Source organism: Felis catus, chromosome X, assembly GCF_018350175.1.
Source record: "Felis catus isolate Fca126 chromosome X, F.catus_Fca126_mat1.0, whole genome shotgun sequence".
Classification (NCBI taxonomy): Eukaryota; Metazoa; Chordata; class Mammalia; order Carnivora; family Felidae; genus Felis; species Felis catus.
Window position 1 is genome coordinate 42,551,762 of NC_058386.1, and position 25,265 is coordinate 42,577,026.

At 50.5% G+C, this 25,265-nt stretch overlaps 1 protein-coding gene and 1 non-coding gene across 9 annotated transcripts; one reads left to right on the top strand and one right to left on the bottom strand.

Annotated features, from left to right (window-relative positions):
• Positions 1 to 24,033, top strand: HDAC6 (histone deacetylase 6). 8 transcript variants are annotated; one of them, XM_045050775.1, is made up of 29 exons: positions 1 to 158; positions 1,252 to 1,374; positions 1,459 to 1,584; positions 1,722 to 1,810; positions 4,460 to 4,544; positions 4,642 to 4,682; positions 5,341 to 5,437; positions 5,583 to 5,680; positions 6,869 to 6,973; positions 7,097 to 7,165; positions 15,626 to 15,752; positions 15,858 to 15,923; positions 16,016 to 16,075; positions 16,155 to 16,244; positions 16,583 to 16,689; positions 16,773 to 16,840; positions 17,072 to 17,240; positions 17,338 to 17,466; positions 17,637 to 17,805; positions 18,101 to 18,234; positions 18,813 to 18,881; positions 18,999 to 19,191; positions 20,612 to 20,761; positions 22,005 to 22,179; positions 22,288 to 22,733; positions 22,817 to 22,924; positions 23,059 to 23,205; positions 23,303 to 23,431; positions 23,638 to 24,033. In XM_045050775.1, exons 2-29 carry the CDS (start codon positions 1,282 to 1,284, stop codon positions 23,704 to 23,706), a joined length of 3,408 nt encoding a protein of 1,135 aa, XP_044906710.1. In that variant the 5' UTR covers positions 1 to 158; positions 1,252 to 1,281; the 3' UTR covers positions 23,707 to 24,033. The 8 variants fall into 8 exon arrangements, with proteins under 8 accessions (XP_044906710.1, XP_006943774.1, XP_019679342.1 ...); XM_006943712.5 differs by having other exon boundaries at positions 2 to 158; positions 1,456 to 1,584; XM_019823783.3 differs by lacking the exon at positions 1 to 158 and adding an exon at positions 391 to 518 and having other exon boundaries at positions 1,456 to 1,584.
• Positions 6,541 to 6,647, bottom strand: LOC111558804. The gene has a single exon (XR_002739943.1). It is a non-coding gene; the product is annotated as a U6 spliceosomal RNA (small nuclear RNA).
• Positions 24,034 to 25,265: the final 1,232 nt, after the last annotated feature.

The following is a 25,265-nucleotide window of genomic DNA, read 5'->3' on the forward strand; positions in this document are numbered from 1 at the left end:
CCAGCCGCCAGTCCGCCTGCGCTACGTCATCACAGCGCGCCGCGCGGGAAGCCGCCGAGAGAAGACGGGACGCCCCTTCCTAATTCTCTCGCTTGTTTGCTTGCTTGCTCTCGAGTCATCGTACGGCACAGTAGGCTCGGGTCCGGAGGACTCCTAAGGTGACTGGACAAGGACGGAGGCACAGCACCTACGGCAACCAGGACGATGGCGGCAGTGGCTGGGGGAGGGGCGAGTTTGAGCCTGAGCACCGCCTCGAACCGCCGGCGCAGGCTTACGCAGGCGCCGCACGGCTAGCGTCGGCGCTTTGACGCGCTGACGGCATTTGTGAGCTCGCGGGAGGTGTGGCCTGCAGGAGAGGCGCAGCCCTGCTTTCCGGGACGCAGTGTGGGCGGGATTGGGCGGGTAGTAGAGAAACCGGCCCAATGGAAAAGCGGGCCTCAAGCACTCGCCGCCCGGCGGGTCGCCAGACATTTCGCAGCGTGAGCCATGGGCGGAGTTTGAGAAAAGGGCCGCGCCCAGTGAGTGGAGCTGAAGCGATTGGTCGGCGTCGACAGCAGGGGGCGGAAAGGGGGAGGGGACTGACGGTAGGCGGCCCGAAACTGGCTGAAGGGGTTTGATGGAGCTGTAGGGGTAGGATTTGGGCAGGGGGCGGGATCTTGGAAAGGGGCAGTCCCCTGAGGAGTGGGGCTTGTGGAAACGTTAGGGGCGGGATCTGGCCAAGTGGAAGGTGTGGGTCCGGCCCGATAAGGGGTGGAGTTAAGTGGATCGTTAAGGGTGGAGTCCGGGCCGGAGCTGGGTCTGAGTCTGGCTGAGTGAAAGGGTGGGTGATTATCCTCGGAGATTAGCTGGAAGGGGCAGATTTGTGAAGGGGTGGGGTCTGGGCGAGGCTTGGAGGAATGAGAGTCTGGGAATGGGGCTTGGGGGAGCGGAAGGGGTGGTGATTAGCTGAAAAGGGCCGGCCCTAAAACGCACTGAGCCTAGAGGTTTATTGCTCAGCGAAGGGGCAATACTTTTCGAGGGGAAAGAATAGTGTTAAAGGGGTGGAGCCTAGTAGGATGGGCGGGACCAGGTGGAATTGACAACCCAGTGGAAGGAGAGGGCCTTGAAAGGGGCGGAGCTTAGAAGGCAGTGGGGAATAGGATAGCAGAAGGGATGGAGACTGTATAGGGGGCGGGGCCTGGGAAGGGGCTGGGGTGTGGGGTCCTCCGGGCACTCCAGCTGGTTCATGGTCACCTCCATCCCACCGCCCAGAACCGCGTCAGGGGTGAAGTCTCCCCGACCATGACCTCCACGGGCCAGGATTCCACCTCAACCAGGCAGCGAAGGAGTAGGCATAACCCCCATTCGCCCCCCCACGACTCCAGCGTCACCTCGGTGAGGCCCCAGACCTGCCCGATCCGGGGGGAGGAGCAGTGGGCCGTGCACTGGAATCTGACCCTTCTCTCTGTTTGGCAGAAGCGAGGTGTTAAGAAGGGTGCCATACTCTCCTCCAGCCCTAGTCTAGCAGAGGTAAAGAAGAAAGGCAGAATGAAGAAGCTCAGCCAAGCAGCAGAGCAAGACCTAATCATGGACCTGCGAAGGCTGGTGAGAGTGGCCTGGCCTCAATGGATTTCACCTCTTGTGACAATCAAAACCCTGTGATTCACCCTCCTGACAGTATAGTGTGTTCCTTCTGACTCAGGCCCTGAATGGATTGGTGTCTCCCATTTTTTTCCCTGCAGGATCTGAACCTTGAGGCCAAGACACTGTCTGGCACTGGTTTGGTGTTCGATGAGCAGCTAAATGAATTCCACTGCCTCTGGGATGACAGGTGAGGCTGGCTCCTCCAGGCTGTCCCCTGGAGGGACACAAACACACAAATAGACACACTTAGAGCCCATTAGCAAGAATGAATCCATTCTTATGCTAGCCTAGAGACTGGAAGCCCATGATTTAGAGAGGTGAGGCGTAGGCTTGAAAAGATTCCATTTAGCCAACACTTACCGAGTATTCACTGTGTTCTGGGAGTTGGTAACACCGACATCAGACAAGACATACAGGGTCCCTTCTAATGGAGCTTATAGCTGAGTAGGAGAGCCAATCATTAAACAGCCAACAGTGGTGTGAGGTGTTTAATGAAGGATGACCTAGACCAGGGTATTCAAGAGTGTTTAATAGAGGTCCCTAGACTAGCATCCAGGGTTCACAGAAGGCTTCATTGAAGAAAGGACACTCATGCTGAACTGGAAGAATTATACCTCCCATTTGCACACACATGTCAATCCATCAGCAAATTCTTTTGGCTCTGTGTTGGAAGTGTATTCAGTATCTGACCTCTCCTCACTGCCTCCACTGCCACCATCACCATCACTCCCCTAGACTTTCGGAGGCCTCCTCACTGGCCCCCTGCTTCCATCCTCAGCCCTCAGCCCTGCTGTCTGTTCTTCACAACGAAGCCAAAAAAAATATATGTTATCATTCTTTTTCTTTAATTTTTAAAAGTGTTTTTATTTATTTTTAGTGGGAGGGTGGGAGGCAGAAAGAAAGAGGGGGGCAGAGGACCCAAAGCAGGCTCCGTGCTGACAACAGAGAGCCTGATGCAGGGCTCAAACTCATGAACCATGAGATCATGACCTGAGCCAACTGAGCCACCTAGGCGCCCCCTCTTTCTTTTTTTTTTAATTACATTTTTAAATTGAAGTATGTTTGACATACGATGTTATGTTAGTTTCAGTGATGTTCTCTTTCTTAAAATCCTTCAGGATTTTGCCGTTGCTCTCAAGGTAAAGTCCACATTCTTCATTCTGGCCTCTAAGGTTCCACATGATCTGGCTCCACACCACTTCCGTGACCTCATTAGCCAATCCTCCCCCTCACTCGCTTCTCTTCATTTCACCCACACTGGTCCCCTTGCTGTGCTTCCAACATGCCAGGCCTTCTCAGCTTGGGTCTTTACCCTGGCTGGTCCCTTTTCCAGAGATTCGTTTCCACCTTCTCCTCTCCCTGTTAACATTCACCTCTCAAAGAGACTTCCTCACGGAGGGCTTTGCCTGGCCACCCACCTGATCTTTGGGATATTCCCAGCTTGTGTCATCATTCATTCACTATCATACTTAACGTATTTAGCAGGTTAGTATTGGTCTCCTCTGTCCCAACAGAAGACTCATGATGGCAAAAGACTTCACTATTGAATACATACCTACCATCTTCTGAAGAGCTAGGGACACCACAGTAGACAAAACAAACAGAACCCCTGCCTTCATGGGGATTGCATTTTGGAGGGAGAAGACAGTAAACAAAGGGCAAATGTCGAGTGTGTTAGAAAGAGGTGCTGCATAGAAACACTGATGCAAGAAGGAGAGTGGCAGAAAATGTGGTTGAGGGGAATCCATTTTTTTTAAGTTTATTTATTTTTGAGAGAAAGAGTGAGCAGGGAGGGCAGAGAGAGAGGGAGACACAGAAACTGAATCAGGCTCCAGGCTCCGACACGGGGCTTGAACCCACAAACCATGAGATCGTGACACTAGCCAAAGTTGGACGCTCAACCGATTGAGCCACCAGGTGCCCCAAGGGGAATCGGTTTTAAATAAGATGGTCAGGGAAGGCCTCGCTGATCTTTGAGCAGGGGTCTGAAGGAGGTGAGGGAGTGAACCATGGAGACATCTGGGAGAAGAGTGGTTTGGTTTTTAGTTTATTCATTTTTTGAGAGAGAGAGAGAGAGAGAGAGAGAGAGAGCAAGGGAGGACAGAGAGGGAGGGAGAGAGAGAGAATCCCAAACAGGCTCTGAACTGTCAGCACAGAGCCCGATGTGGGTCTCGAACTCATGAACTGCAAGATCTTGCCCTGACCCGAAATCAAGAGTTGGGTACTTAACCAACTGAGCCACCCAGCCATTCTCCTGGGAGGAGAGTGTTTTTAAAAACACAGGGAAAGAAGATAGCTGAAAAGTACTTTGGTTTGGGTGAGGAACAGGGAGGAGACCAGTGCAGGAGAAGCAGAGTGGGGGGAGAGCCTAGCATCTGAGAGGCTATGGGGCAAGTGTTTCACAGCCTTCTGGGGCATGGAGAGGACTTCGGCTTTGACTCTGAATGAGAAGGGAATCATGAAAAAGTTTTAAGTACAGGAGAGACGTGACCTGATTTGGGTTTTAATCAATGTCTGGCTGCTGTGTGGAGGAAGGGCTTCTGGGGGAGCGAGCGCAGAAGCAGAGAGGCCAGTGAGGAGCTGAGTGTAGCAGCACAGGTGGGAGGTTCTGGTGGCAGCAGTGGGGGCGACAAGGAGAAGGGCAGGTTCTGGATATATTACAAGAGCAGAGCCAACAAATGCCAGGGATGACTCTGAAGATTCTGGCACAAGCAGCTGTGGAAGGATAGATGAGGAAGATGTACAGGAGCAGATGTGGTGCTCACCAGTGTCCCTGTGTGTGTGTGTGTGTGTGTGTGTGTGTGTGTATGTATGACTGTGTCTCTTGTCAACCCAGCTTCCCTGAAGGCCCTGAACGGCTCCATGCCATCAAGGAACAGCTGATCCAGGAGGGCCTCCTGGACCGCTGTGTGTCCTTTCAGGTGAGTCCCCCCAGCTGACACACTGGGTGGTGGGCGGAAGCTGGCAGAGCCTGGGTGTGGCCAGTGCCTTAGCGCTTTATTTCTTATGTCTCCCTAGGCTCGATTTGCTGAAAAGGACGAACTGATGTTGGTTCACAGGTGAAGGCTTCAGAACTTTGTAGGGATGGGGAGGAGGCTGCCAGGGCATGCTGGATTCTTTGGGAAGGAATGTCATGGGCCCTGTGGCCTTGGGCAAGTGGCTGAGCCTCTCCTAATCTCACAGTCATGGCCGATCACATAGGAACTAGTAAATGGAAGCTCTTCCAGAGGGCCTGCTAGGTCATCAGCCCATGATAGGCTGTTGTTATTATAGTCTAGTGTGTAAACATATGCTGGATGTGTGGACAGGGTGATCAGGGGTTTCCCCCATGGAGCTGTAGGAACCCAGAGTAAGGGCTCTCGTGTGATGTGATTCAAGGAAAGCTAGCTTGGCAGAGGGGATATATCTGAGCTGAGAAAAAGAGTGAGTCAGATGAAGAGGGAAGCTGAGGGAAGGGAGGTATAGACAGCTGGAACAGTATGGCCAGTGGCCTAGGAGTAGGATTTATTGTGGCTAGAGCAGAGGGCAAGGGCTATTACTAGAAATTAAGCAGGCTAGGGAAGAAGGAGGGGATGTGTCCTATATCCCAGCTATTCCCTTTCATTGACATTTGAGGGGGCCTGACTTGACCAGGGCTCATATGGGGAAGGGACAGGGCCCTGACTCAGGCCCAGGAGGGAGGCAGGCGCTTGAATCTCATTCTGCCTCTGTCGCCAGCCTAGAATACATTGATCTGATGGAGACGACCCAGTACATGAATGAGAGAGAGCTCCGCATCCTAGCAGACACCTATGACTCAGTTTATCTACATCCGGTATGGATGAGAGCTGTGAGGACGGAGCATGGTGGCAATCCTGGGGTTTCCCGTCCCCATGCCCATCCCATCCGGGGGAGGAGCAGCTGAGTGGACAGGACTGCCCTCCCCCTTACTTCCTCTATGGCTCCCATTGTCTCTTCAGAACTCCTATACCTGTGCCTGCCTGGCCTCAGGCTCTGTCCTCAGGCTGGTGGATGCTGTCCTGGGGAAGGAGATACGGAATGGCATGGCCATCATCAGGTAGGACCCACCAGCATTTGGCTTTGTATATTTGAAATAAATTCTTTCCCTCAAATGTAAAATGTATTGGTATGGGTAGTATATTCACATGGTTCAAGAGTCAAAAGGTACAAAAGTGGGTACAAAAAGTCCTCAACCCCCATCCTCCCACACAACCTGCTTCCTCTCCTGGAGGTAGTCATTGTAACCAGTGACTCATGTGTCCTCCCAGAAACATTCTGTGCCTGTTCATGGAGTAAATGCCATATTCCATCAATGCTAAGATCTAGATTTTATCATCTTGAAATCCCGGTTCATCTTAACAATGGTGTCTCAGAATTCAGTTAGCAGCATCTTGTTTTATCATTGGCATGTGAAATCATTGCACATCTTAGCATCGTTGGCATCCCAGAATTGATGAAATGCAGAAGATACAGCCTTTCCCCTCCCTCCCCTTTTTTAGCCACAAATGGAGTTGCACTCAACATGCCCCCTTCCATAAACACGCTTCCTTCCATACTGTGCATTTTTCACTTCTACACTTTGGAAATCTTTCCTCTAACAGTAGATAGCTTAGACCTGCATAGAATGCCACTGCAAATGCACAGGAAGTTAACCAGCCCCCTAGCGATAGGCACTTTGGTTCTCCCCAATCATTTGCTGTTTCCAAAACACGTCATGGCAAATATGTTATTTCACCTTTTTTGTTATATGAACTGTGGGCTACATCCCCAAGAGCAGAATGGGTGTGAGGGTGTCTGTATTGACAATTTTTACTTTATTTATTTATTTATTTATTTATTTATTTATTTATTTATATTTTGAAGCTTTGATTCCAGTGTAGTTAACATAGAGCATTATATTAGTTTCAGGTGTACAATATAGTGAAGAAACACTTCACAAATTTGTGTGTCATCCTTGTGCAAGGACCGTGCTAATTTTCTCTGTACTGGTCCACTTTTAGTATATGTGCTGCTGAAGTGAGCACTATGCACTGATAATTTTAATGAATGTTGTCAAATATCCTTTAGGGAGAGAGCAGTAGAGTGGGGGTGAGAGTCTGGGGGCCCCAATTACTCAGTTCCTAGCAGATTTGCAGGCATCAACACTGGGGGAGTTGGTGGTCCAGAATTGGGGAGGGGGGAAGAGTCCATCTCTGCAGAGGAGGGCCCCCTACCCCCAATCTGTGGCCTTCCCTGTCCTCCCCAGGCCTCCTGGACACCACGCCCAGCACAGTCTTATGGATGGGTATTGCATGTTCAACCACGTGGCCGTGGCTGCCCGCTACGCTCAACAGAAGCATGACATTCAGAGGTCAGCAGCAAGTAGCAGGGAGAGTATGATGGGGGTGGCATGGGGTAGAGTATTCTGGTCTGGGCACCTCCCCAGATACATCTTGATTCTTTTACATAGTATCCTCCTCTGTCCTCCTCACAGGGTCCTTATCGTGGATTGGGATGTTCACCACGGTCAAGGAACCCAGTTCACCTTTGACCAGGACCCCAGGTATGCCACAAGTGACACCCTAGATGCTAGACTCCCAGCCACCCCCCACCTTTACGGGCCCAGCCAGAAGGGGCCCAGGAAGGGAAGGCATTCATACTCATTGGGCCCAACTTGGAACCAGGTTCTGTGCTGCTCTCTGAGTGTCTGCTTTCTCTCTTAAGGTCAGTCTGAGGCAGGATCTGTTGGGTCCCCCATTTTACAGCTGGGGGAACTGAGGCTTACAGGTTACAAGGTCACACAGAGAAGGAGTGGAAGAGATGAGATTTGAGTCAACAGATGTTGGGAGATCTTGTTCACCAGTTTACCTTGGAGCTGGAGTAAACTTCAAATTAATACTTTATCTTTCTGATTATGACTACTGCAACGTGCTTGTATAAAAAACTTAAATAGGGGTACCTGGGTGGCTAGTTGGTTAAGTGTCTGACTTCAGCTCAGGTCATGATCTTGCGGGTCATGAATTCCAGCCCCATGTTGGGCTCTGTGCTGACAGCTCAGAGCCTGGAGCCCGCTTTGGATTCTGTGTCTCCCTCTCTCTCTCCCCTTCCCTGCTCATGCTGTCTCTCTCTCTCTCTATCTCTCTCAAAAATAAATAAAACATTTTTGAAAAGTTATTTAAAAAACTAAATAATACAAGGGTGCCTGGGTGGCTCAGTCAGTTGAGCATCCAACTCTTGGTTTCGGCTCAGGTAATGATCTCTTAGTTCCTGAATTAGAGTCCTGTGTTGGGCTCCATGCTGGCAGCACGGAGCCTGCTTGGGATTCTCTCTCTCCCTCTCACTCTGTGCCTTCCCCACTCATGCTCTTTCTTTCTCAAAATAAATAAATAAACTTTTAAAAAGTTAATAATCTAGAAATGTCTAAAGCAGTGAGTCTCCTAGAATTCCTATAACCTCCAAAATAACTGTTGATAGTTTAGGTTACATTCTTAAAACAGAATTTTTCCTTTAGATGTATGACTATTCATTATTATCATTAACACACTGCCTAATGGGACAATCCTCTGTGTGTTCTGTGGCAGCTTGCTTTTTGCATTTAGCCACATGTCATGCACACCTCTCCAGGTTAGTGCCTCTTAAAAACACTTCTGTCTTTATAAGGGCTGTTGAGTATTCCATTTTATGGCTGTACCTCTGGTCATTTATCCCTGGGACATTTATGGTGCTTTCCATTTTTTGCTACTAACAGTTCTACAGCAAAATATGTAACTATATATATATATATATATATATATATATATATATATATATATACACACATGTATATGTGTGTGTATGCACATATGCATACACATATATATGTAATTTTTATAATATGTAATTAAAAAATACATAATTTTACACTTCTCTGAGTGTAAAATTTCCAATAATGGATTGCTGGGTCAGAGGGTCGGTGTGCTTTAAAAGTCTAGGGTCTACAGCCAGACTTCCCTCCAGAAAGGTGGTACCAGCTCACCCTTCCTGCAGAAAGTGATTGAGCAGGTCCTTGTCAGTAGGGACACTGCTAAATAGTTGTTTTATCCTCCCTTCTTTCATACCGACTACCTAAAATCCCCCTTTCCCCCATAGATTCTGAGCTCCTGTGGCCCATTACTTAATCTAGGCTGGCTGTTCTCTAGACATTGCTTTATTATTTTCCAGCATTCGATGTTGCTGACAGATGTCTGATTTTTATTCCTTTTTGAGTAATCTGTTTCCCTCTCCAAAGATTATAGGTTCTTCTCTCTATTCCCAGTGTTCTGAAGTTTCACCCTGGCCCCTTCATTCTGCTTAGCAGTAGGTAGACAGTTTATATCTGAAGACTCATGCTGTTCTGAAATCCTTAGACGTTTTCTTCTATTAGTTCTTTGATGCTTTCTTCTACTGTATTCGGTCTGGTCTGTTTTGTGTGTGTGTTCTCTTGTGTGTTCTTTTTCCTTTTGCTCTGTGTCCCAGGAGATTTCCTCAATTTTACCTTCAAGCCCTTCTGTTGAATTCGGTATTTAGACATTCTTTTAATCTCCAAAAGCACTTTCTTCCTCTCTCTTTCTATGCCCTCTCATTCCTTAGCATGCTTTTTAAATTTTTTTTTTTCAACGTTTATTTATCTTTGGGACAGAGAGAGACAGAGCATGAACGGGGGAGGGGCAGAGAGAGAGGGAGACACAGAATCGGAAACAGGCTCCAGGCTCTGAGCCATCAGCCCAGAGCCTGACGCGGGGCTCGAACTCACGGACCGCGAGATCGTGACCTGGCTGAAGTCGGATGCTTAACCGACTGCGCCACCCAGGCGCCCCTCCTTAGCATGCTTTTTAATTTTGTTTTATTTTATTTCATTTTTATTTATTTATTTTTGAGAGAAAGATCACGAGAGTATGGAGCCTGAAGAGAGGCTTGAGCTCACCCAGAGCAGGGCTCAAGCTCCCTTATACGAACCTGAACTCAAGAACCATGGGATCATGACCTGAGCCAAAGTTGGATGCTTAACCGACTGAGCCACCCAGGCACCCCTCTTAGCATGTTTTTATATAATAGTAATTAGAAGTACTTTGGGGCACCTGAGTGGCTCAGTCGGTTAAGTGTCTGACTTTTTATTTCAGCTCTGGTCTTGATCTCAGGGTTGTGAGTTCAAGCCCCACACTGGGCTGCATGCTGGATGTGAAGCCTATTTTAAATAAAAAATAAAACCTAAAGATTCTTTTAAAAAAAGAAAGGGGGTGCCTGGGTGGCTCAGTCAGTTAAGCATCCAACTTCAGCTCACGTCATGATCTCATCATTCGTGAGTTCAGGCCCCATGTAAGTCTCTGTCCTGACAGCTCAGAGCCTACAGCCTGCTTCAGATTCTGTGTCTCCCTCTCTATCTCTGCCCCTCCCCCACTTGTGCGTGCTTTTTCTTTCTCTCAAAAATAAATAAACTTTAAAAAATAAAGAAGAAATAAGAAAGAGGAGCACCTGGGTGGCTCATTGGTTAAACATCTGACTTTGGCTCAGGTCATGATCTCCCCGCTTGTGAGTTCAAGCCCCTCATTGGGCTCTGTGCTGACAGCTCAGAGCCTAGAGCCTGCTTCAGATTCTATGTCTCCCTCTCTCTCTCCCCTTACCCTGCTTGCACTCTGTCTCTCTCTCTCTCTCAAAAATAAGTAAACATTAAAAAAAAAAAGAAAGAAAGAAAAGAGGGGTGCCTGGGTGGCTCAGTTGGTTAAGCATCTGACTCTTGATTTCAGCTTGGGTTGTGTCTCATGGCCATGGGATCAAACCCCACATTGGGCTCCATGCTGAGCGTGGAGCCTGCTTGGGATTCTCTCTCTTTTTTTCCCTTGGCCCCTCTCTTTCTCTCTCTCTTCCAAAAATAAAACTTTTAAAAATTTTTATAAGGAAAGAGAAAGAGGGGCGCCTGGGTGGCTCAGTCGGTTGAGCGTCTGACTTCGGCTCAGGTCATGATCTCGCGGTCCGTGAGTTCGAGCCCCGCATCGGGCTCTGTGCTGACAGCTCAGAGCCTGGAGCCTGCTTCACATTCTGTGTCTCCCTCTCTCTCTGCTCCTCCCCTGCTCATGCTTAGTCTCTCTCTGTCTCTCAATAATAAATAAACGTTAAGAAAAAAAATTAAAAAAAAAAAAAGAAAGAGAAAGATATGCTTTAAGATTTCCTGTTTTCCTCGAATATCTAGCAATTCTTAATGGGCATTTATACCAAAGAATAAAGCACTGTTGAAGGTGGCAGTTGTGGGGCTGCTCTACTGTGGTGCATGGGAGTCTGTTTCCTGAAAGGTATTTCCTAGGATCGGGGCAGGAAGTGTCCACTGACAGGTCTCAACCTTAGGGAGTGTGGGCAGGAAGCCATGTATTAGATGGGGTCCTTCCAAATGCCAGAAAAATGGGGGTCTGTTCTTTTTCTTTTCATCTTTTTAAAATATGTATTTGAGAGAGAGAGAGACAGAGAGACAGAGTACAAGTGGGGAGGGGCAAAGAGAGCTGGAGACACAGAATCCAAAGCAGGCTCCAGATTCCAAGCTGACAGCAGAGAGCTGGATGTAGGGCTGGAACTCACGAACTGTGAGATCATGACCTGAGCTGAAGTCAGATGCTTAACTGACTGAGCCACCCAGGTGCCCCTATAATTCCTTTTTTTTCAAGTTTATTTTTGAGAGAGAGAAAAGGAGGTCTGGTCTTGAGATGGCATCTCTTTGTTTTACCCTCCGCCTTGCCAAACACTTGTCAATTGTACTTATTTTTTCAAATCCAGGTTTTGGCTTTTTTGGCCATCTCCACTGTTTTATTTTTTTTTTATTTCATTATTTTTTTCTGTTTAATCTTTATTAATTTCTTCATCCTGTGTTCTTTTGTCCATTTCTGTCTTCTTGAATCGAATGCTTCAAGATTTGTCAACTTGGGGTGCCTGGGTGTCTCAGTTGGTTGGGCTTCCAATTCTTTTTTTTAATATTAAAAAAAAATTTTTTAACATTTATTCATTTTTGAGAGGCAGAGCACAAGTTGGGGAGGGGCAGAGAGAGAGGGAGACACAGAATCCAAAGCAGGCTCCAGGTTCTGAGCTGTCAGCACAGAGCCCGATGCAGGGCTTGAACTCACAGACTGTGAGATCATGACCTGAGCCGAAGTTGGATGCTTAACTGACTGAGCCACCCAGGCACCCTGGGCTTCTGATTTTTGATTTCGGCTTAGGTCATAATCTCAAGGTTCCTGGGTTTGAGCCCTACCTCGAGCTCCACGCTGGCAGAGTGGAGCCTGCTTGGGATTATCTCTCTCCCTCTCTCTCTGCCCATCCCCTGCTCTCTCAAAAAATAAATAAACTTAAGAAAAAACATTTATCAATTCAATTGGCCATCAGTACCTGCCCTCACTGCCATCCTCCTGTAATATTTTGAAGTCAATCCCAGATACCATATCATTTTTTCTCTAAATATTCTAGAGTGTATCTTTAAAACATAGAGCATATATTTTGAATTTTTTTTTTAATTTTTTTTTCAACGTTTATTTATTTTTGGGACAGAGAGAGACAGAGCATGAACGGGGGAGGGGCAGAGAGAGAGGGAGACACAGAATCGGAAACAGGCTCCAGGCTCTGAGCCATCAGCCCAGAGCCTGACGCGGGGCTCGAACTCACGGGCTGCGAGATTGTGACCTGGCTGAAGTCGGCATTTTGAATTTTTAAAAAAGCATAGCCATAGTATCATTTCTAAGCAAATTAACAAGAATTCTCTAATGTCATTAATCATTCTTTTTGTTTTAGTAAATGCATTGGAGGCTATAACTGTGTTCTTTTGTGGATATATCATTGATGATATCCACAGATATGAAAAATTGTGAATATATTCAATGCATTCTTTCTCATGAATAAGAATGTATAAATGAAAAAAACCACTTATCCATCCCCTTCAATCTCCTAGTTCCCCATCCCTCAGGCTCTTAACTCCATCAGCAGAGTCCTGGATGGAGACAAATTGATCAGGCCTTAAAATACTATTACAGAGATGACAAAAACAGGTAAACTAAAGTTAAGTAGTTAAAAGAAATAAAGAGGGGCACCTAAGTGGCTCAGTGGGTTAAGCATCCAACTCTTGAACTTGGCTCAGGTCATGATCTCATGGTTCATGAGTTCAAGCCCCGTGTAGGGCTCTGCACTGACAGTGCAAAGCCTGCCTAGAATTCTCTCTCCCTCCCTCTCTGCCCCTACCCCACTCGTTCTCTCTCTCTCAAAATAAAAAACTATACTTAAAAAAAGAAGTAAACCTAGTGAATTGGTCATTCAGTGAGTTAGCTATTCAGAATTGATTTTGTGTGCATTGACCTGGATCTGTACTTGATTTCTCCTGAAGGGAAACCTCAGGTTATCTGGGGTGCCCTCCCTGGCCTGCTCAGCACGAGAGAGGGCCCCCCAGGGTCCCTGGAGCCTCAAAGATTATTTTCCAGAGATTTGTTGAAGTCTCTAATTGTCTAACATCCTTTCTTCCATTCTCTGTCTTTCTGGGATACCTGTTTAAAATTCCCTTTACTATCTTCTGACTGGGATTGTGGGAGAGCAAGGAGGTAAACCTGTGCTATCAGTCCATCATTCTTTCATTGGAAATTAGTGGAACTTATTTTAAAACCTCCTCCTGCTATTTGCTTTATAAACTTAGTTTTCCTGGGTGTTCATTCTTCTTTTGGCTCTGGTAGCTCTCATGGGGTTGGCTTTCTTCCAATATTTTCTTTATTCCTTTTTTCCCCTGATAACCATCTTTTTGTCCTACTGTGTATTTCTCTTCCTCTACTGGTTAACTTACTAAAAGAAAAAAGGTTTAGGGGCCCCTGGGTGGTTCACTTGGTTAAGTGCCATCTCTTGATCTCAGCTCAAGTCATGATCTCACAATTGGTGAGATCCAGCCCCACATAGTCAGGCTCTGTGCTGACAGCTTGGAGCCTGCTTGGGATTCTCTCTGCCCCTTTCCCACTCATGCTCGCTTTCTATCTCTCAAAATAAATAAAGAAACTTTAAAAAAAAGTTTAGAGGGTACTTGGGTAGCTCAGTCAGTTAAGCATCTGACTCTTGATTTCGGCTCAGGTTATGATCTCCCCTGCTCATGTTTTCTCTCTCTCTCTCTCTCTCTCTCTCTCTCTCTCACTAAATAAATAAGCTTTAAAGTGTTTTGTTTGGTTTTTTTGAGAGAGAGGGAGGGAGTAGGAGGGGCAAAGGGAGAGAGAATCTGAAACAGCTCCACGCTGTCAGCGCAGATCCCAGTTCAGGGCTCAAATTCACAAACCATGAGATCATGACCTGAGCCAAAACCAAGAGCCTGACACTTAACTGACTGAGCCACACAGATGCCCCGAAATAAACTTAAAAAAAATTTTTAAACCGATATTTATCAGAGCTAAAAGTAAAACAGTCATCTCCCACCTACTCAAGACTAGAACATTGACATGGGTTTCATTCCCTAATTCCTAGATATTTTAATTCAGTTTCAAAAATGTCTCTATAGGGGCGCCTGGGTGGCGCAGTCGGTTAAACGTCCGACTTCAGCCAGGTCACGATCTCGCGGTCCATGAGTTCGAGCCCCGCGTCAGGCTCTGGGCTGATGGCTCGGAGCCTGGAGCCTGTTTCCGATTCTGTGTCTCCCTCTCTCTCTGCCCCTCCCCCGTTCATGCTCTGTCTCTCTCTGTCCCAAAAATAAATAAACGTTGAAAAAAAAAATTTTTTTTAAATGTCTCTATATAGGTTGCATGAAATTTCACCACCACATTTATTAAAATGTGACTAAGTTGGTCTAGATTTATTGCTTACCACTATTTCTTGTATTTCCCTAAAAAAAAAATTGCTGCTTTAAATTCTTTCTGGAACAAGACAGGGAGCGGATGAACAGATAGATGGATGGATAGATAGATAGTTCATTTTGATCACCCCAGTCAGAATGAAGCCCTCCCACACAAAGCCTCCTGCTAGGCATTCTATCAGAACATGTACCTTCATGTCTTCAGTGTCCGTTCCGTGTATCAGTCCTCACTCCTCTGGGTGCTCAGTTTCTCACCTATAAAATACAAGAAGTAGGGGCGTCTGGGTGGCTTAATCGGCTGAGTGACCAACTTCAGCTCAGGTCATGATCCCACAGTTCGTGAGTTCAAGGCCCACATTGGGCTGTCTGCTGTCAGTGCAGAGCCCGCTTCTGACGGATCCTATCATCCTCTCTCTCTGACTCTCCCTCCCACTCCCCCCTGCCCCTCCACCCCACTTGCTCTTTCATGTGCATGCGCTCTCTCTCTCTCTCTCAAAAATAAATAACAAAATTAAAAAATAAAATAAAATACAAGAAGTAGTAGAGGTGCCCTGTAAAGTATTGGAGAGAAGGAACAGATCCCCTCACTGGCCTCAGGAAGCCTCCGCCAGCACCCCCACTTGAGCTCAGCTACACACACAGAACCAAGTCCCATGCCTCCTAGCCCCTAGCCCTTGAGTCCCCACACTTCCTTCAGGGGAAACGCTAAGTTTCCCAGTTGGGCCTGATGCTTTTCCACCTTAGTTGGATCCTGCCAGCTAAGAGCTATATGTCCCCTGTGGGCCTCCAACATCACAGGATTTGCCCTGCTGCCACCACCTTGGTCACAGGGGTAGGGGCAGGCTGGTATGATTTTTGAGTCCCCCACAGCAGGAGCCCTTGGGGGCTGGGAGAGATCCCAGAGCCCTCAGGGTCTCAGAACTAGAACTGAGTGGGCACTGAGGAGGGCAGCAGTGTTTGCCAAGGGAGGCATTCGGTAGATCAAAATGAATGAGTGAGTGGAGTAATGAATAAATGGGAGAATTAGTGAATCAGAGGATCGGTAAGTTGGCGACTGAATGGAAGGATGAATGAATGCATAGATTAAGTAGTTAATGAGGAAATTAATGAGAGAATGAACAAGTGGCTGAGTGAACGGTGGAGCTGTGGGTTGGGGGTGTCTGGGGGGAGATTGACTCTCAACTGCCCCCCACCTCTTTTTTTTCTCTCTCCCTCCAGCGTCCTCTATTTCTCCATCCACCGTTATGAGCAGGGTCGGTTCTGGCCCCACCTTAAGGCCTCTAACTGGTCCACCATAGGTTTTGGTCATGGCCAGGGATATACCATCAATGTGCCTTGGAACCAGGTCAGTGTCTGCCTGCCCTTTGCCCCCCAAATTGGACCCACCCCTGCCTCTCAGCCAGTTCGGGGCAGGGGGCAGAATGTCCCCATCATGCCGCTCTGTCTGCAGGTGGGGATGCGAGATGCCGACTATATTGCTGCTTTCCTGCACCTCCTTCTGCCGGTCGCCCTTGAGGTCCTGGGAGTCTGGGGGGTGTTGGGACAAGAATGATGTTGAGGGATGGGCCGTGAGGGCACCTGGCCTCATGTGGTCCCTTTCCCCCTCAGTTCCAGCCCCAGCTGGTCCTGGTGGCCGCTGGATTTGATGCCCTTCAAGGGGACCCCAAGGTAAGGCAGGCTCCCTGGGATGATTCATGGGTTGAAGGGGGCTGCATGGAGCCAGTCTGACCCTCCACGTCCCCCCCAGGGTGAGATGGCCACCACTCCAGCAGGGTTCGCTCACCTAACCCACTTGCTCATGGGTCTGGCAGAAGGCAAACTGATCCTGTCTCTGGAGGTGAGTGACATTACTTCATCTCTCAGCCCCACGGATCCAGGAGGATGTGAGAGCCAAGCTTTCAGGTCAGGCAGGAGTTTCTGTCCCAGCATTTCTACTTAATAGCTGGACAACCTCACCTAGGTCCCTGAACCTCCTTGTGCCTCTGCTTTCCTTATGTAAAATGGGCATGATAATTGTGACCACCTCATAGCACTGTTTGGTGCACAAAATGTAAGTCACCCTTCAGATTCCTCATTGCTGGATACGTGGTCAGCACCCTAGTATTACTATTACTGTTCTTCCCTGGTAACACCTGATTCTTTCCTAATACCCCCCCTCACACCCTTCTTTCCCAGGGTGGCTACAACCTTCGCTCCTTGGCTGAGGGCGTCAGTGCCTCACTCCACACCCTTCTGGGAGACCCTTGCCCCATACTGGAGTCCCCTGGCGCCCCCTGCCCAAGGTGAGCCCAGGTGGAGGAGAAGCAGGACCCTCACTGTCTACCCATTAGCTGTTTCGTCACTTTTCTCCTCTCCTGCCCTCTAGTGCCCTGGCGTCACTGTGCTGCGCTCTGGAAGCCCTGGAGCCCTTCTGGGAGGTCCTTGTAAGATCAGGTAGGAGGCAGGGAGGGGGCTGGCTGGGGGGTCAAGCATGGCATGAGCCCTTGGGAGAGATTCTCTTCCAGACCCTTTCCTGGGGCCCCTTGGTGGGGGAGGGTCAGGCCTCCTTTCTCACTGACCCCCGTTTCAGGCCTCTCACCCCTTATACATTTGGGTAAACTAAGTTCCAGAGTATCACAGGGATCCAGGGTGGGGGAGTGGGGTGAATGTGGCCTCCTGTTGCAGTTGAGACCCCGGAGGAGGACATCCTGGAGGAGGATAGCGCAGAGGAGAAGGATGAAGAGGGACTGTGGCGGCCCCCAGCGCTCCCAATCCTGACGTGGCCCATGCTACAGGCTCGCACAGGGCTGGTCTATGACCAGCGGATGATGGGTCACCACAACTTGTGGGACAAGTATGCAGTCGGAGGGCCACCAGCTAAGTGCTTGGGGAGATCCCTCCCCCTCCTCAAGCACTAAGCCCTGCCTCTGGTTCCTGTCCCCCGACCCCAGCCACCACCCAGAGATGCCTCAGCGAGTCTTACGAATCATGCAGCGTTTGGAGGAACTGGGCCTTGCGGGGCGCTGCCTCGCGCTGCCCGCACGTCCCGCCACGGAAGCCGAACTGCTCACCTGCCACAGGTCAGACCCCCATGCCTGGGGTGGGGGTGGGTCCTCAGTGCACACAGGCTCCTGGGGGCCGGAGCACGGGCTCTCCCTCTCTGGTAGGTGGAGCCGCTGTGGGACACGGGAGGGGCCGTGGAGGGGACAGAACCAGCTGGCTGTCCCCTGTGCCCTGTCTGTGCCTCCAGTGCTGAGTACGTGGGTCGTCTGCGGGCCACAGAGAAGATGAAAACCCGGGAGCTGCACCGCGAGGGTTCCAACTTTGATTCCATCTACATCTGCCCCAGCACCTTCGCCTGTGCGCAGCTGGCCACTGGCGCTGTCTGCCGCCTGGTGGAGGCTGTGCTGGCAGGAGAGGTACCTTCTCCCTGGGGTGGGGTGCCAGCTCTGGAGATGTGGGGGGGGGGTGGAGAGAGGTGGCTCTGAGAGGTGAGGCTGGGCCTGAGGGCACAGAGGAGGGGCCTGCAGTGGGGAGGAGGACCCCTGCTCACCAGAGACCTTGCTTACTGGCAATTGCGGTGGGGGGAGATGGGGGCTGCAGGCTGGGGGCCCCTAGCAGCCAGGGGTAGTGGCAGGACGGAAGAAGAGAATAAAGGGGAGAGAAAGCCGTGAGGGCAGGTGGTCTAATCTTTGCTTCCTGCTCCTCCCCCAGGTTTTGAATGGTACCGCTGTGGTGCGTCCCCCAGGACACCATGCTGAGCGGGATGCCGCTTGTGGTTTCTGCTTTTTTAATTCTGTGGCTGTGGCTGCTCGCCATGCCCAGGCCATCAGTGGGCAGGCGCTGCGGTGAGGGCTCCCTGGGACCCCTCCACCACCAGCCCAGTGCTTACTAAGCAGGCCCTATGGTGCAGCCCCCCAGGACTTACCCAGACATCCCCAAGAGTACAATTGCCCGGCACTTCTCCCGAAAAGGAGCAAGGATCTAGCCTTGCACAGCTTACCCAAATAGGACCCCCAGATTGTGGCACCCAGGTAGTCCCAAAACAAGGTCCAGGGTCCCCCTGCTCCATCATTTCTGGCCCCTGACGGCTATCCTGACAGAATTTGGGGTCCAGGTCCCCAGTGCTTACTTCAGGAAACCCAGGATCCCAGCTCCCCACACTTACCCATACTGGGTGGGGTGGGGGAGGGCTCTGGCCCTAAGCACTTGCTTGGGCCCATAGTGAAGACATCAGGACCCAGGCTCTGGCTTTCATCCTTACTCTGATAGGACCCGCAAGCCTGCCACCCACTGCTTTCCCCAGGGACCCAGAGTTCAGCCACCAGCAATAAATGCCCCTGCAGACAGACCCCACGGGTATAGCCCCTGCCCTTTCCCTGGGGGCCAGTGTCCCAGGTTAACTGAGGAGCCATTCCCTCCCCAGGATCCTGATAGTGGACTGGGATGTCCATCATGGTAATGGAACTCAGCACATATTTGAGGAGGACCCCAGGTGAGGGGCTAGGGGAGGGGTTTGGGGTGTGGTCTGGAAGGTGGGTGAGCCATGCCTCAGGCATGCAGGGGAGTGGGGAGGCACTAACCAGCCACGGTCTCCCTTTCCACCCGGCAGCGTACTGTACATTTCCCTGCACCGGTATGACCGTGGCACCTTCTTTCCCATGGGGGAGGAGGGTGCCAGCAGCCAGATAGGCCGGGCCGCAGGCACTGGCTTCACTGTCAACGTGGCCTGGAATGGACCCCGTGTGGGTGATGCTGACTACCTGGCCGCGTGGCATCGCCTGGTGCTTCCTATTGCCTACGAGGTACAGTACAGGATGTGTGCGACGATGACAGTGTGGGTGACGGCGGATCTGTGCATGTCTGACTTCTGGGTGACTGATCCTGTGGGACAGCCTGCGGGTGGCCATCGTAATGGCCTTGGCATGTTTCTGCCACACGTGATTGCCTTCTCAGTGCATAACTGTAAGGGACTTCTGGGTACATGGGGGTCGTCTTCGTGTGCCTAGCTGTATACGTATACGTGTCCTAGGCATACAGCATCACTAGTGCCTGTCTGTGTGTGATGGCGGCCCCATGAGACAGCCATCGTTGTGGAACTGAATGTGCAAGGCGGGAAGGAGCTTAAGTATGTGCATGAGGCTGCACAAATGGCTCTTTGTCACCACCGTTTCTTTCTTTGATGGCTGTGATACCATATGTCACTGCACGTTGCTCTCCGTGTGACAGCTGGTGTGTGGCTTTCTGCATGTGGGAGGATGCATGTGACAGTCATCTCTCTGCCTGTTTGCCACAGCTGTTCGTGTGTCTCTGACTGGCAGTGGCCTGTATATATTTGCCTGACTCTGCCTGAGTGGCTGTAGGTGACCAACTTGTCTGTGTGCAGTGTGTGTGTGTGTGTGTGTGTGTGTGTGTGTGTGTGTGTGTATGTGGCAGATGAAGTACCAGCTCCATGACCTCTGCAGACGTGCATGTTCAGATGTGTACGTGTGTCTGGCTGTGCACAGCAGCTGTGACTCCCTTCTGTGCGTGTGTGACTGTGTGTGTGTGCAAGCAGCCACCTCCTGTGGGCACAATCACGTGTGTGCCTGTTGTGACTTTGGTAATGACAGGTGTGTGGTTGTATCTGTGCAGGGATGGCTGTAGCTCACTGTCCCTTCTGTGAGATACTGTCTGTGTGTGTGCGATTACTATGATGTTAGTTCAGTCTGTATGCTACTGTGTGATTGTATGTGGGTAGGTGACCATTTTCTGTGTGTGGCACTTGCGTTGTCACCTTCTGTGGTGGAAGTATGCGTGCATCTCTCTTTGCCACCGTGTGTATAAAACCCTGTGTTGTATACATATGTCCCATTTTACCATCTCTTGACATCGGAGTCTCCAAGTTTCATGTTTCAGTCTTATGACTCTGCCTCATGTCCCCAAGTGTCCATTTCTGGAAATGTCTCCATGTCTGTGTTGTGTCTCTAAGTCTGTGTTTGGTGTGTCCACAGTAGCTCTGTTGATCTGTCTCCATGTTTCTGTGTCTCTGTGACCCTGAGTCTGTCTTGTGTCTCCACGTCCTCCCCTTCCTATTTTCAGGGCTCCGGGCTTGTGTCTCCCAGTCTCCAGGTCCCGTGTCTCCATTTTTCTGACTTGCGTGTCTGTGTGTCTGGGTCGCCCTCACCTACCGTCTACCCAGGTCTCCACCTTCACACTCATGTGTCTCTTCTCTCCCTGCTCCAGTTTAACCCAGAGCTGGTGCTGGTCTCAGCGGGCTTTGACGCCGCATGGGGGGACCCACTGGGGGGCTGCCAGGTGTCGCCTGAGGGCTATGCCCACCTCACCCACCTGCTGATGGGCCTTGCCAATGGCCGCATTATCCTAATCCTAGAGGTAACTCTCGGTCCCTCTTCCTGTGGTGGGAGGGTGGTTTGGACAACTTGAAGTCCTGCCCTTTCTGCTGGCTGGCTGTGACACTCGGGACAATTTCCTAAAATCTGCTTTGAGTATCCCCACCTGGAATTGTTGGCACATACTGGGCATTAATAATACCAGTATCTGGACAAACTTGAGTGCTCAGTATGTGCAAAACACTCTTCTTGGAACTTTGTGTGTATCGTTAATTCACTTATTTGACCAAGCAGCCTGCTGAGGTAGTCTGCTCGTCATTTTCCTCTCTCAAGATCAGGGAAACTGAGGCACAGAGAAGCATAGTGACCAGCCAGAGGTCATACATTTAATAATGGCAGAGCCAGGGCTTGAACCCAAGCAGCCTGGCTCTAGCATTGAAGCTTTTTATCACTACCTGAACTGCCTCTAGCAAGCTCCCAAGACAAAGTAAATTCACTGACCTTTTGTAAGTTACTCAGTGCCCCTGCCCCGCATGCCTCTCAGTTTCTTCATCTGTAAGATAGGGCCGGCTACTCGTGGAAAAGTGCCTGGCATATGGTGAGCAATGTATAAGTAGTTTCTCATCATTGTGAGTCATCACACACTAGCTTAACCCTCTTGGCAGCCTTACGTGCTGCTGTTTTCACTACTTTTCGGATAAGGACAATCACTCACTACTTTGCAGATAAGGGCAATCACTCACAGAGATTAACTGGCTGCTATAAAGTCCCACAGTGTGCCCAGGAATGCTTGTGGCAGGGCAAGGGAATGGTTAAGAACATGAACTCTTCCATCGGATAGCCCAGCCCCCAACCCCAGCGCTGCCTCTAACCAGCTGTTAGGGCCTCCGATGCATCATCTAGCCACCCTAAGCCTCAGTTTCTTTATCTGTAGAAAGAGCAGAGACTGGGGTTCCTATAGAATGTGAGAGAAGGGGGTTCCGGTACAGATTGAGCACATGTGGTTGTAAGGATTAAGTGAGTCGATACACATAAAGTGCTTAGAATAGGGTCTGGCACACAGCAAGCACTTAATAAATCTCCACTGTTATTAATGTTGCCTAAGTATTATTGTGGTAATTATCATGTTGTACTTTACATCACCCTCAACAGCCACCTCACACAATGGGTGCTGCCCCTCTGACAGTCGTGCAGGGCCCCAAAGGGAGATTGGGAGACAGAACATCTTGCCTCCCAGATTCCATGAGGGCCCCCCATCATACCTTTTCCTCCCCTTTCTCTTAAAGGGTGGCTATAACCTGACATCCATCTCGGAATCCATGGCTGCCTGTACCCGCTCCCTCCTTGGGGACCCACCACCACTGCTGACCTTGTCGCGGCCTCCACTATCAGGGGCCCTGGCCTCAATCACCGAGACCATCCAAGTCCATCGCAGATACTGGCGCAGCTTACGGGTCATGAGTGAGTAGGCGTGGGGAACTGGGGCAACGGGGGTTCAGGGGAGGTCAGGGATCAGAGGTAGGATAGGGATAGCACCCACACTCAAGGATCTCCCTCCCATGGTTCCAGAGGTGGAAGACAAGGAGGAGCCCTCCCTTTCTAAGTCAGTCACCAACCCTGGGTCAGCTAAGAGGATGACCACACCAGAAGGGAACATTCTGGATGCAGGCACAGAGAAGGCTGTCTCAGCATCATCTGTGGAAGAGTCCACTCTAGGCGAACCTAAGTCAGAGACTGCTATGGTGGAGCTCAGTCAGGACCAGTCCTTGGAGGCTCCCACACAGAAAGCCATGCTGGACCAGACCACCTCACAGGCAGCCACAGTGGAGGCCACAGCAGGCCAGACCACCTCAGAGGAGGCTGTTGGGGGAGCTGAGATGATCCAAACCCCTCCAGCTTTATGTACTGACAACCAGACTCCCACAGCCTCACCTGAGCAAGGTGCCACATCCCAAATATCCCCCAGTGAGCTGATTGAGAATCTCAGGACCTTGGAACTAAACTGCAAGGCTCAGGTAAGACCCACCACACCCAGGTAGGGGGAAGAAGGGGCAAGAATCTGGCCTCTCAGATGCATCTCTTTCCTCTGTACATCCAGGAGGCACCAGAATCTCAGATCCCAGAAGAGGATAAGCTACTGGGAGAGGCAGCTGGAGGTCAGGACATGCTGATTCAGAGCTTTGGGGTCCATGCTAGCACTGACCAGGTGAGCTCAGGGACCAGGGAGGAGACTGTGACTTCCTTCTCTTGCCCATTTGCACCTCCAGGTAGGAGCATGTGGTGCAGGAACATGTAGTAGGGAGATGGAGTCCCTAGCTTACTCAGTTGCACCCATTCCAGGCCATCTTTTATGCCGTGACACCGCTGCCCTGGTGTCCCCATTTGGTGGCAGTATGTCCCACACCTGAATCAGGCCTGGACGTGACCCAACCTTGTCAGGACTGTGGAACACTCCAGGAGAACTGGGTGTGTCTGTCTTGCTATCAGGTAGGCAGCAGAGGAGGAAGGGGATGGAGTGGAGGTTGGCCCAGGAGCAAACTGAAGGTGAGTGCTGATCCCTGCCCGATACTCTCCCCAACCCCAGGTCTACTGTGGTCGTTATGTCAGTGCCCATATGCTGCAACACCACGAAGGGTCAGGACACCCGCTGGTCCTCAGCTACGTCGATCTGTCTACCTGGTGTTACAGCTGTGAGGCCTATGTCCACCACCAGGTGGGTCCTGGGCAGACCCTCTAACGCATGCGCACACATACACCCTCACACACATACCCTCTGCGATTGGGTAAGGGGAGAATGGAGACCCTTCTGCGTGTGAGATAGCCCAGAAGGGTGGTTGAGGGCTGGTGCAGGGGCAGCTCCTGGCTGAGGTAGAGGAGGGGTCCTCACTCTCTCTTACCTACCCTCTCTTGCCTCCTCAGGCTCTCCTAGAAGTGAAGAACATCGCCCACCAGAACAAGTTTGGGGAGGACATGCCCCACTCACACTGAATCCCAGGATGTGCTCCTCTTCTCTACCTTCTGAGGCCCTGGATGAAGGGGAGCCTCACTCCATCCCATCCTGAAGACTCTTCAACTCCCCAAGGGTGCTGATTTAAGCGTAAATACTTGTAAGATGATTGTGATGATCAATTGTAAATCTCCGTCTGCCCACTGCCTGCTTGAGGGACTCTATCGACTCTGCCCTGGAAGGAAAGGAGGGTAGCTCAGTGGTCCCAAGAGGGGCTGATAACACTAAGCTGATGCTTTGTTGGGAGGGGGATCAACTGGCAGATACAGCAGAGTTGCATATGTAATAAAGTACAAGCTGTTACAAAACCTGGAGAGAGCCTTTTAACCTTGAGTGGGTACAGAACCCCACACCCCTGGCCAACGGGTCTGATGAGTAACGAAGCAATGAGGGCATGGGTCTCTGGTCAACCCCCTGCCCATCCAGTATCCAAAGAACTAACTGGAAATAGGGCAGGTGGCTTGGCTAGTTGTACTATAGATTAAATGGTGGAATCCCTAGGAAAATATGTGCCTGCCTCAGAAATAGCCTCACAGCCAGTCACAGCTACACCCTGGGCTGAGTGAGCAAGAAAACTATCAGGAAATATCCTCACCAGGCCTCTCTCCCCATCTCTCTTTTTGTCCTGATTTGGGGGTGGGGAGTCTAGGTTTAACATACTTAGACTTGGTGGTCATGGGTAACTTCCTGGGGGGAAGGAGTTCCTACCATTGACCAGGGATGAGGAATTGGAGGATAGTTTGGACGTTTTATTTCTCCCATATAATGAGAATTGCTTTGGCAACTCAGAACAGAGTCTGGGCTGAAGTTTCTTAGACTTTTCTTCGTGGCCACCTTATGACTCCAAGATAACCACGAGTAAAGAAGAAGGGGAAGGGGGCTGAGCCGCCAGCTCCGCCATCCCCCTTTAAAAAGCATTCTGGATGCCCCACCCCAACAACCTCAGCATACATCTGATTGGTCAGAATGGTGTCACATGACTGCCATAGCTGCAAGGGAGTCTGGGAAATGCTTTGACAGCTGTCCACTTCAAATCGGATTCCTAAGGCCCTGACAGAATAATCCCTTCCCTGCAACTCCTTCCCTTCAGAAATGGGCACAAGGGCACAACGCTCTCCCCCAAGTTACTTTGAAAAAGCCTGCTTGAGGCAGCCCAGGGTCGATGGCCTCAACGAGGCCCTCAATACATATCCCCAAGTCTGGCCGCTCAGGTGAAAACTCTGACACCCTCTGCACACTGAAAACTTGAGGTCACAACCCAGATGGGGACAAGGTAAGGGAGAGGTGCAGCAGGAGGCAGGGGTACACGAGGAGGTCCCGCAGCTCTCTAGCAGCACACCCCCAAGACCGCTGCCTTTGCGCACGGTAAACTGGGGCTGGATGCCTCCTCCCGCACTCAGCCCCCCACCCCAGGCGGGGGCGTGTCCACGAAGGCCCCCCCCCCACTACTGCGCATGCGTTCTCCCTCTCCCCTCCAGCTCCCACCCCCACCCTCTCACTCCCCGCCCCCTCGCCGGGGGGGGGGGGGGGGGGGGCGGGA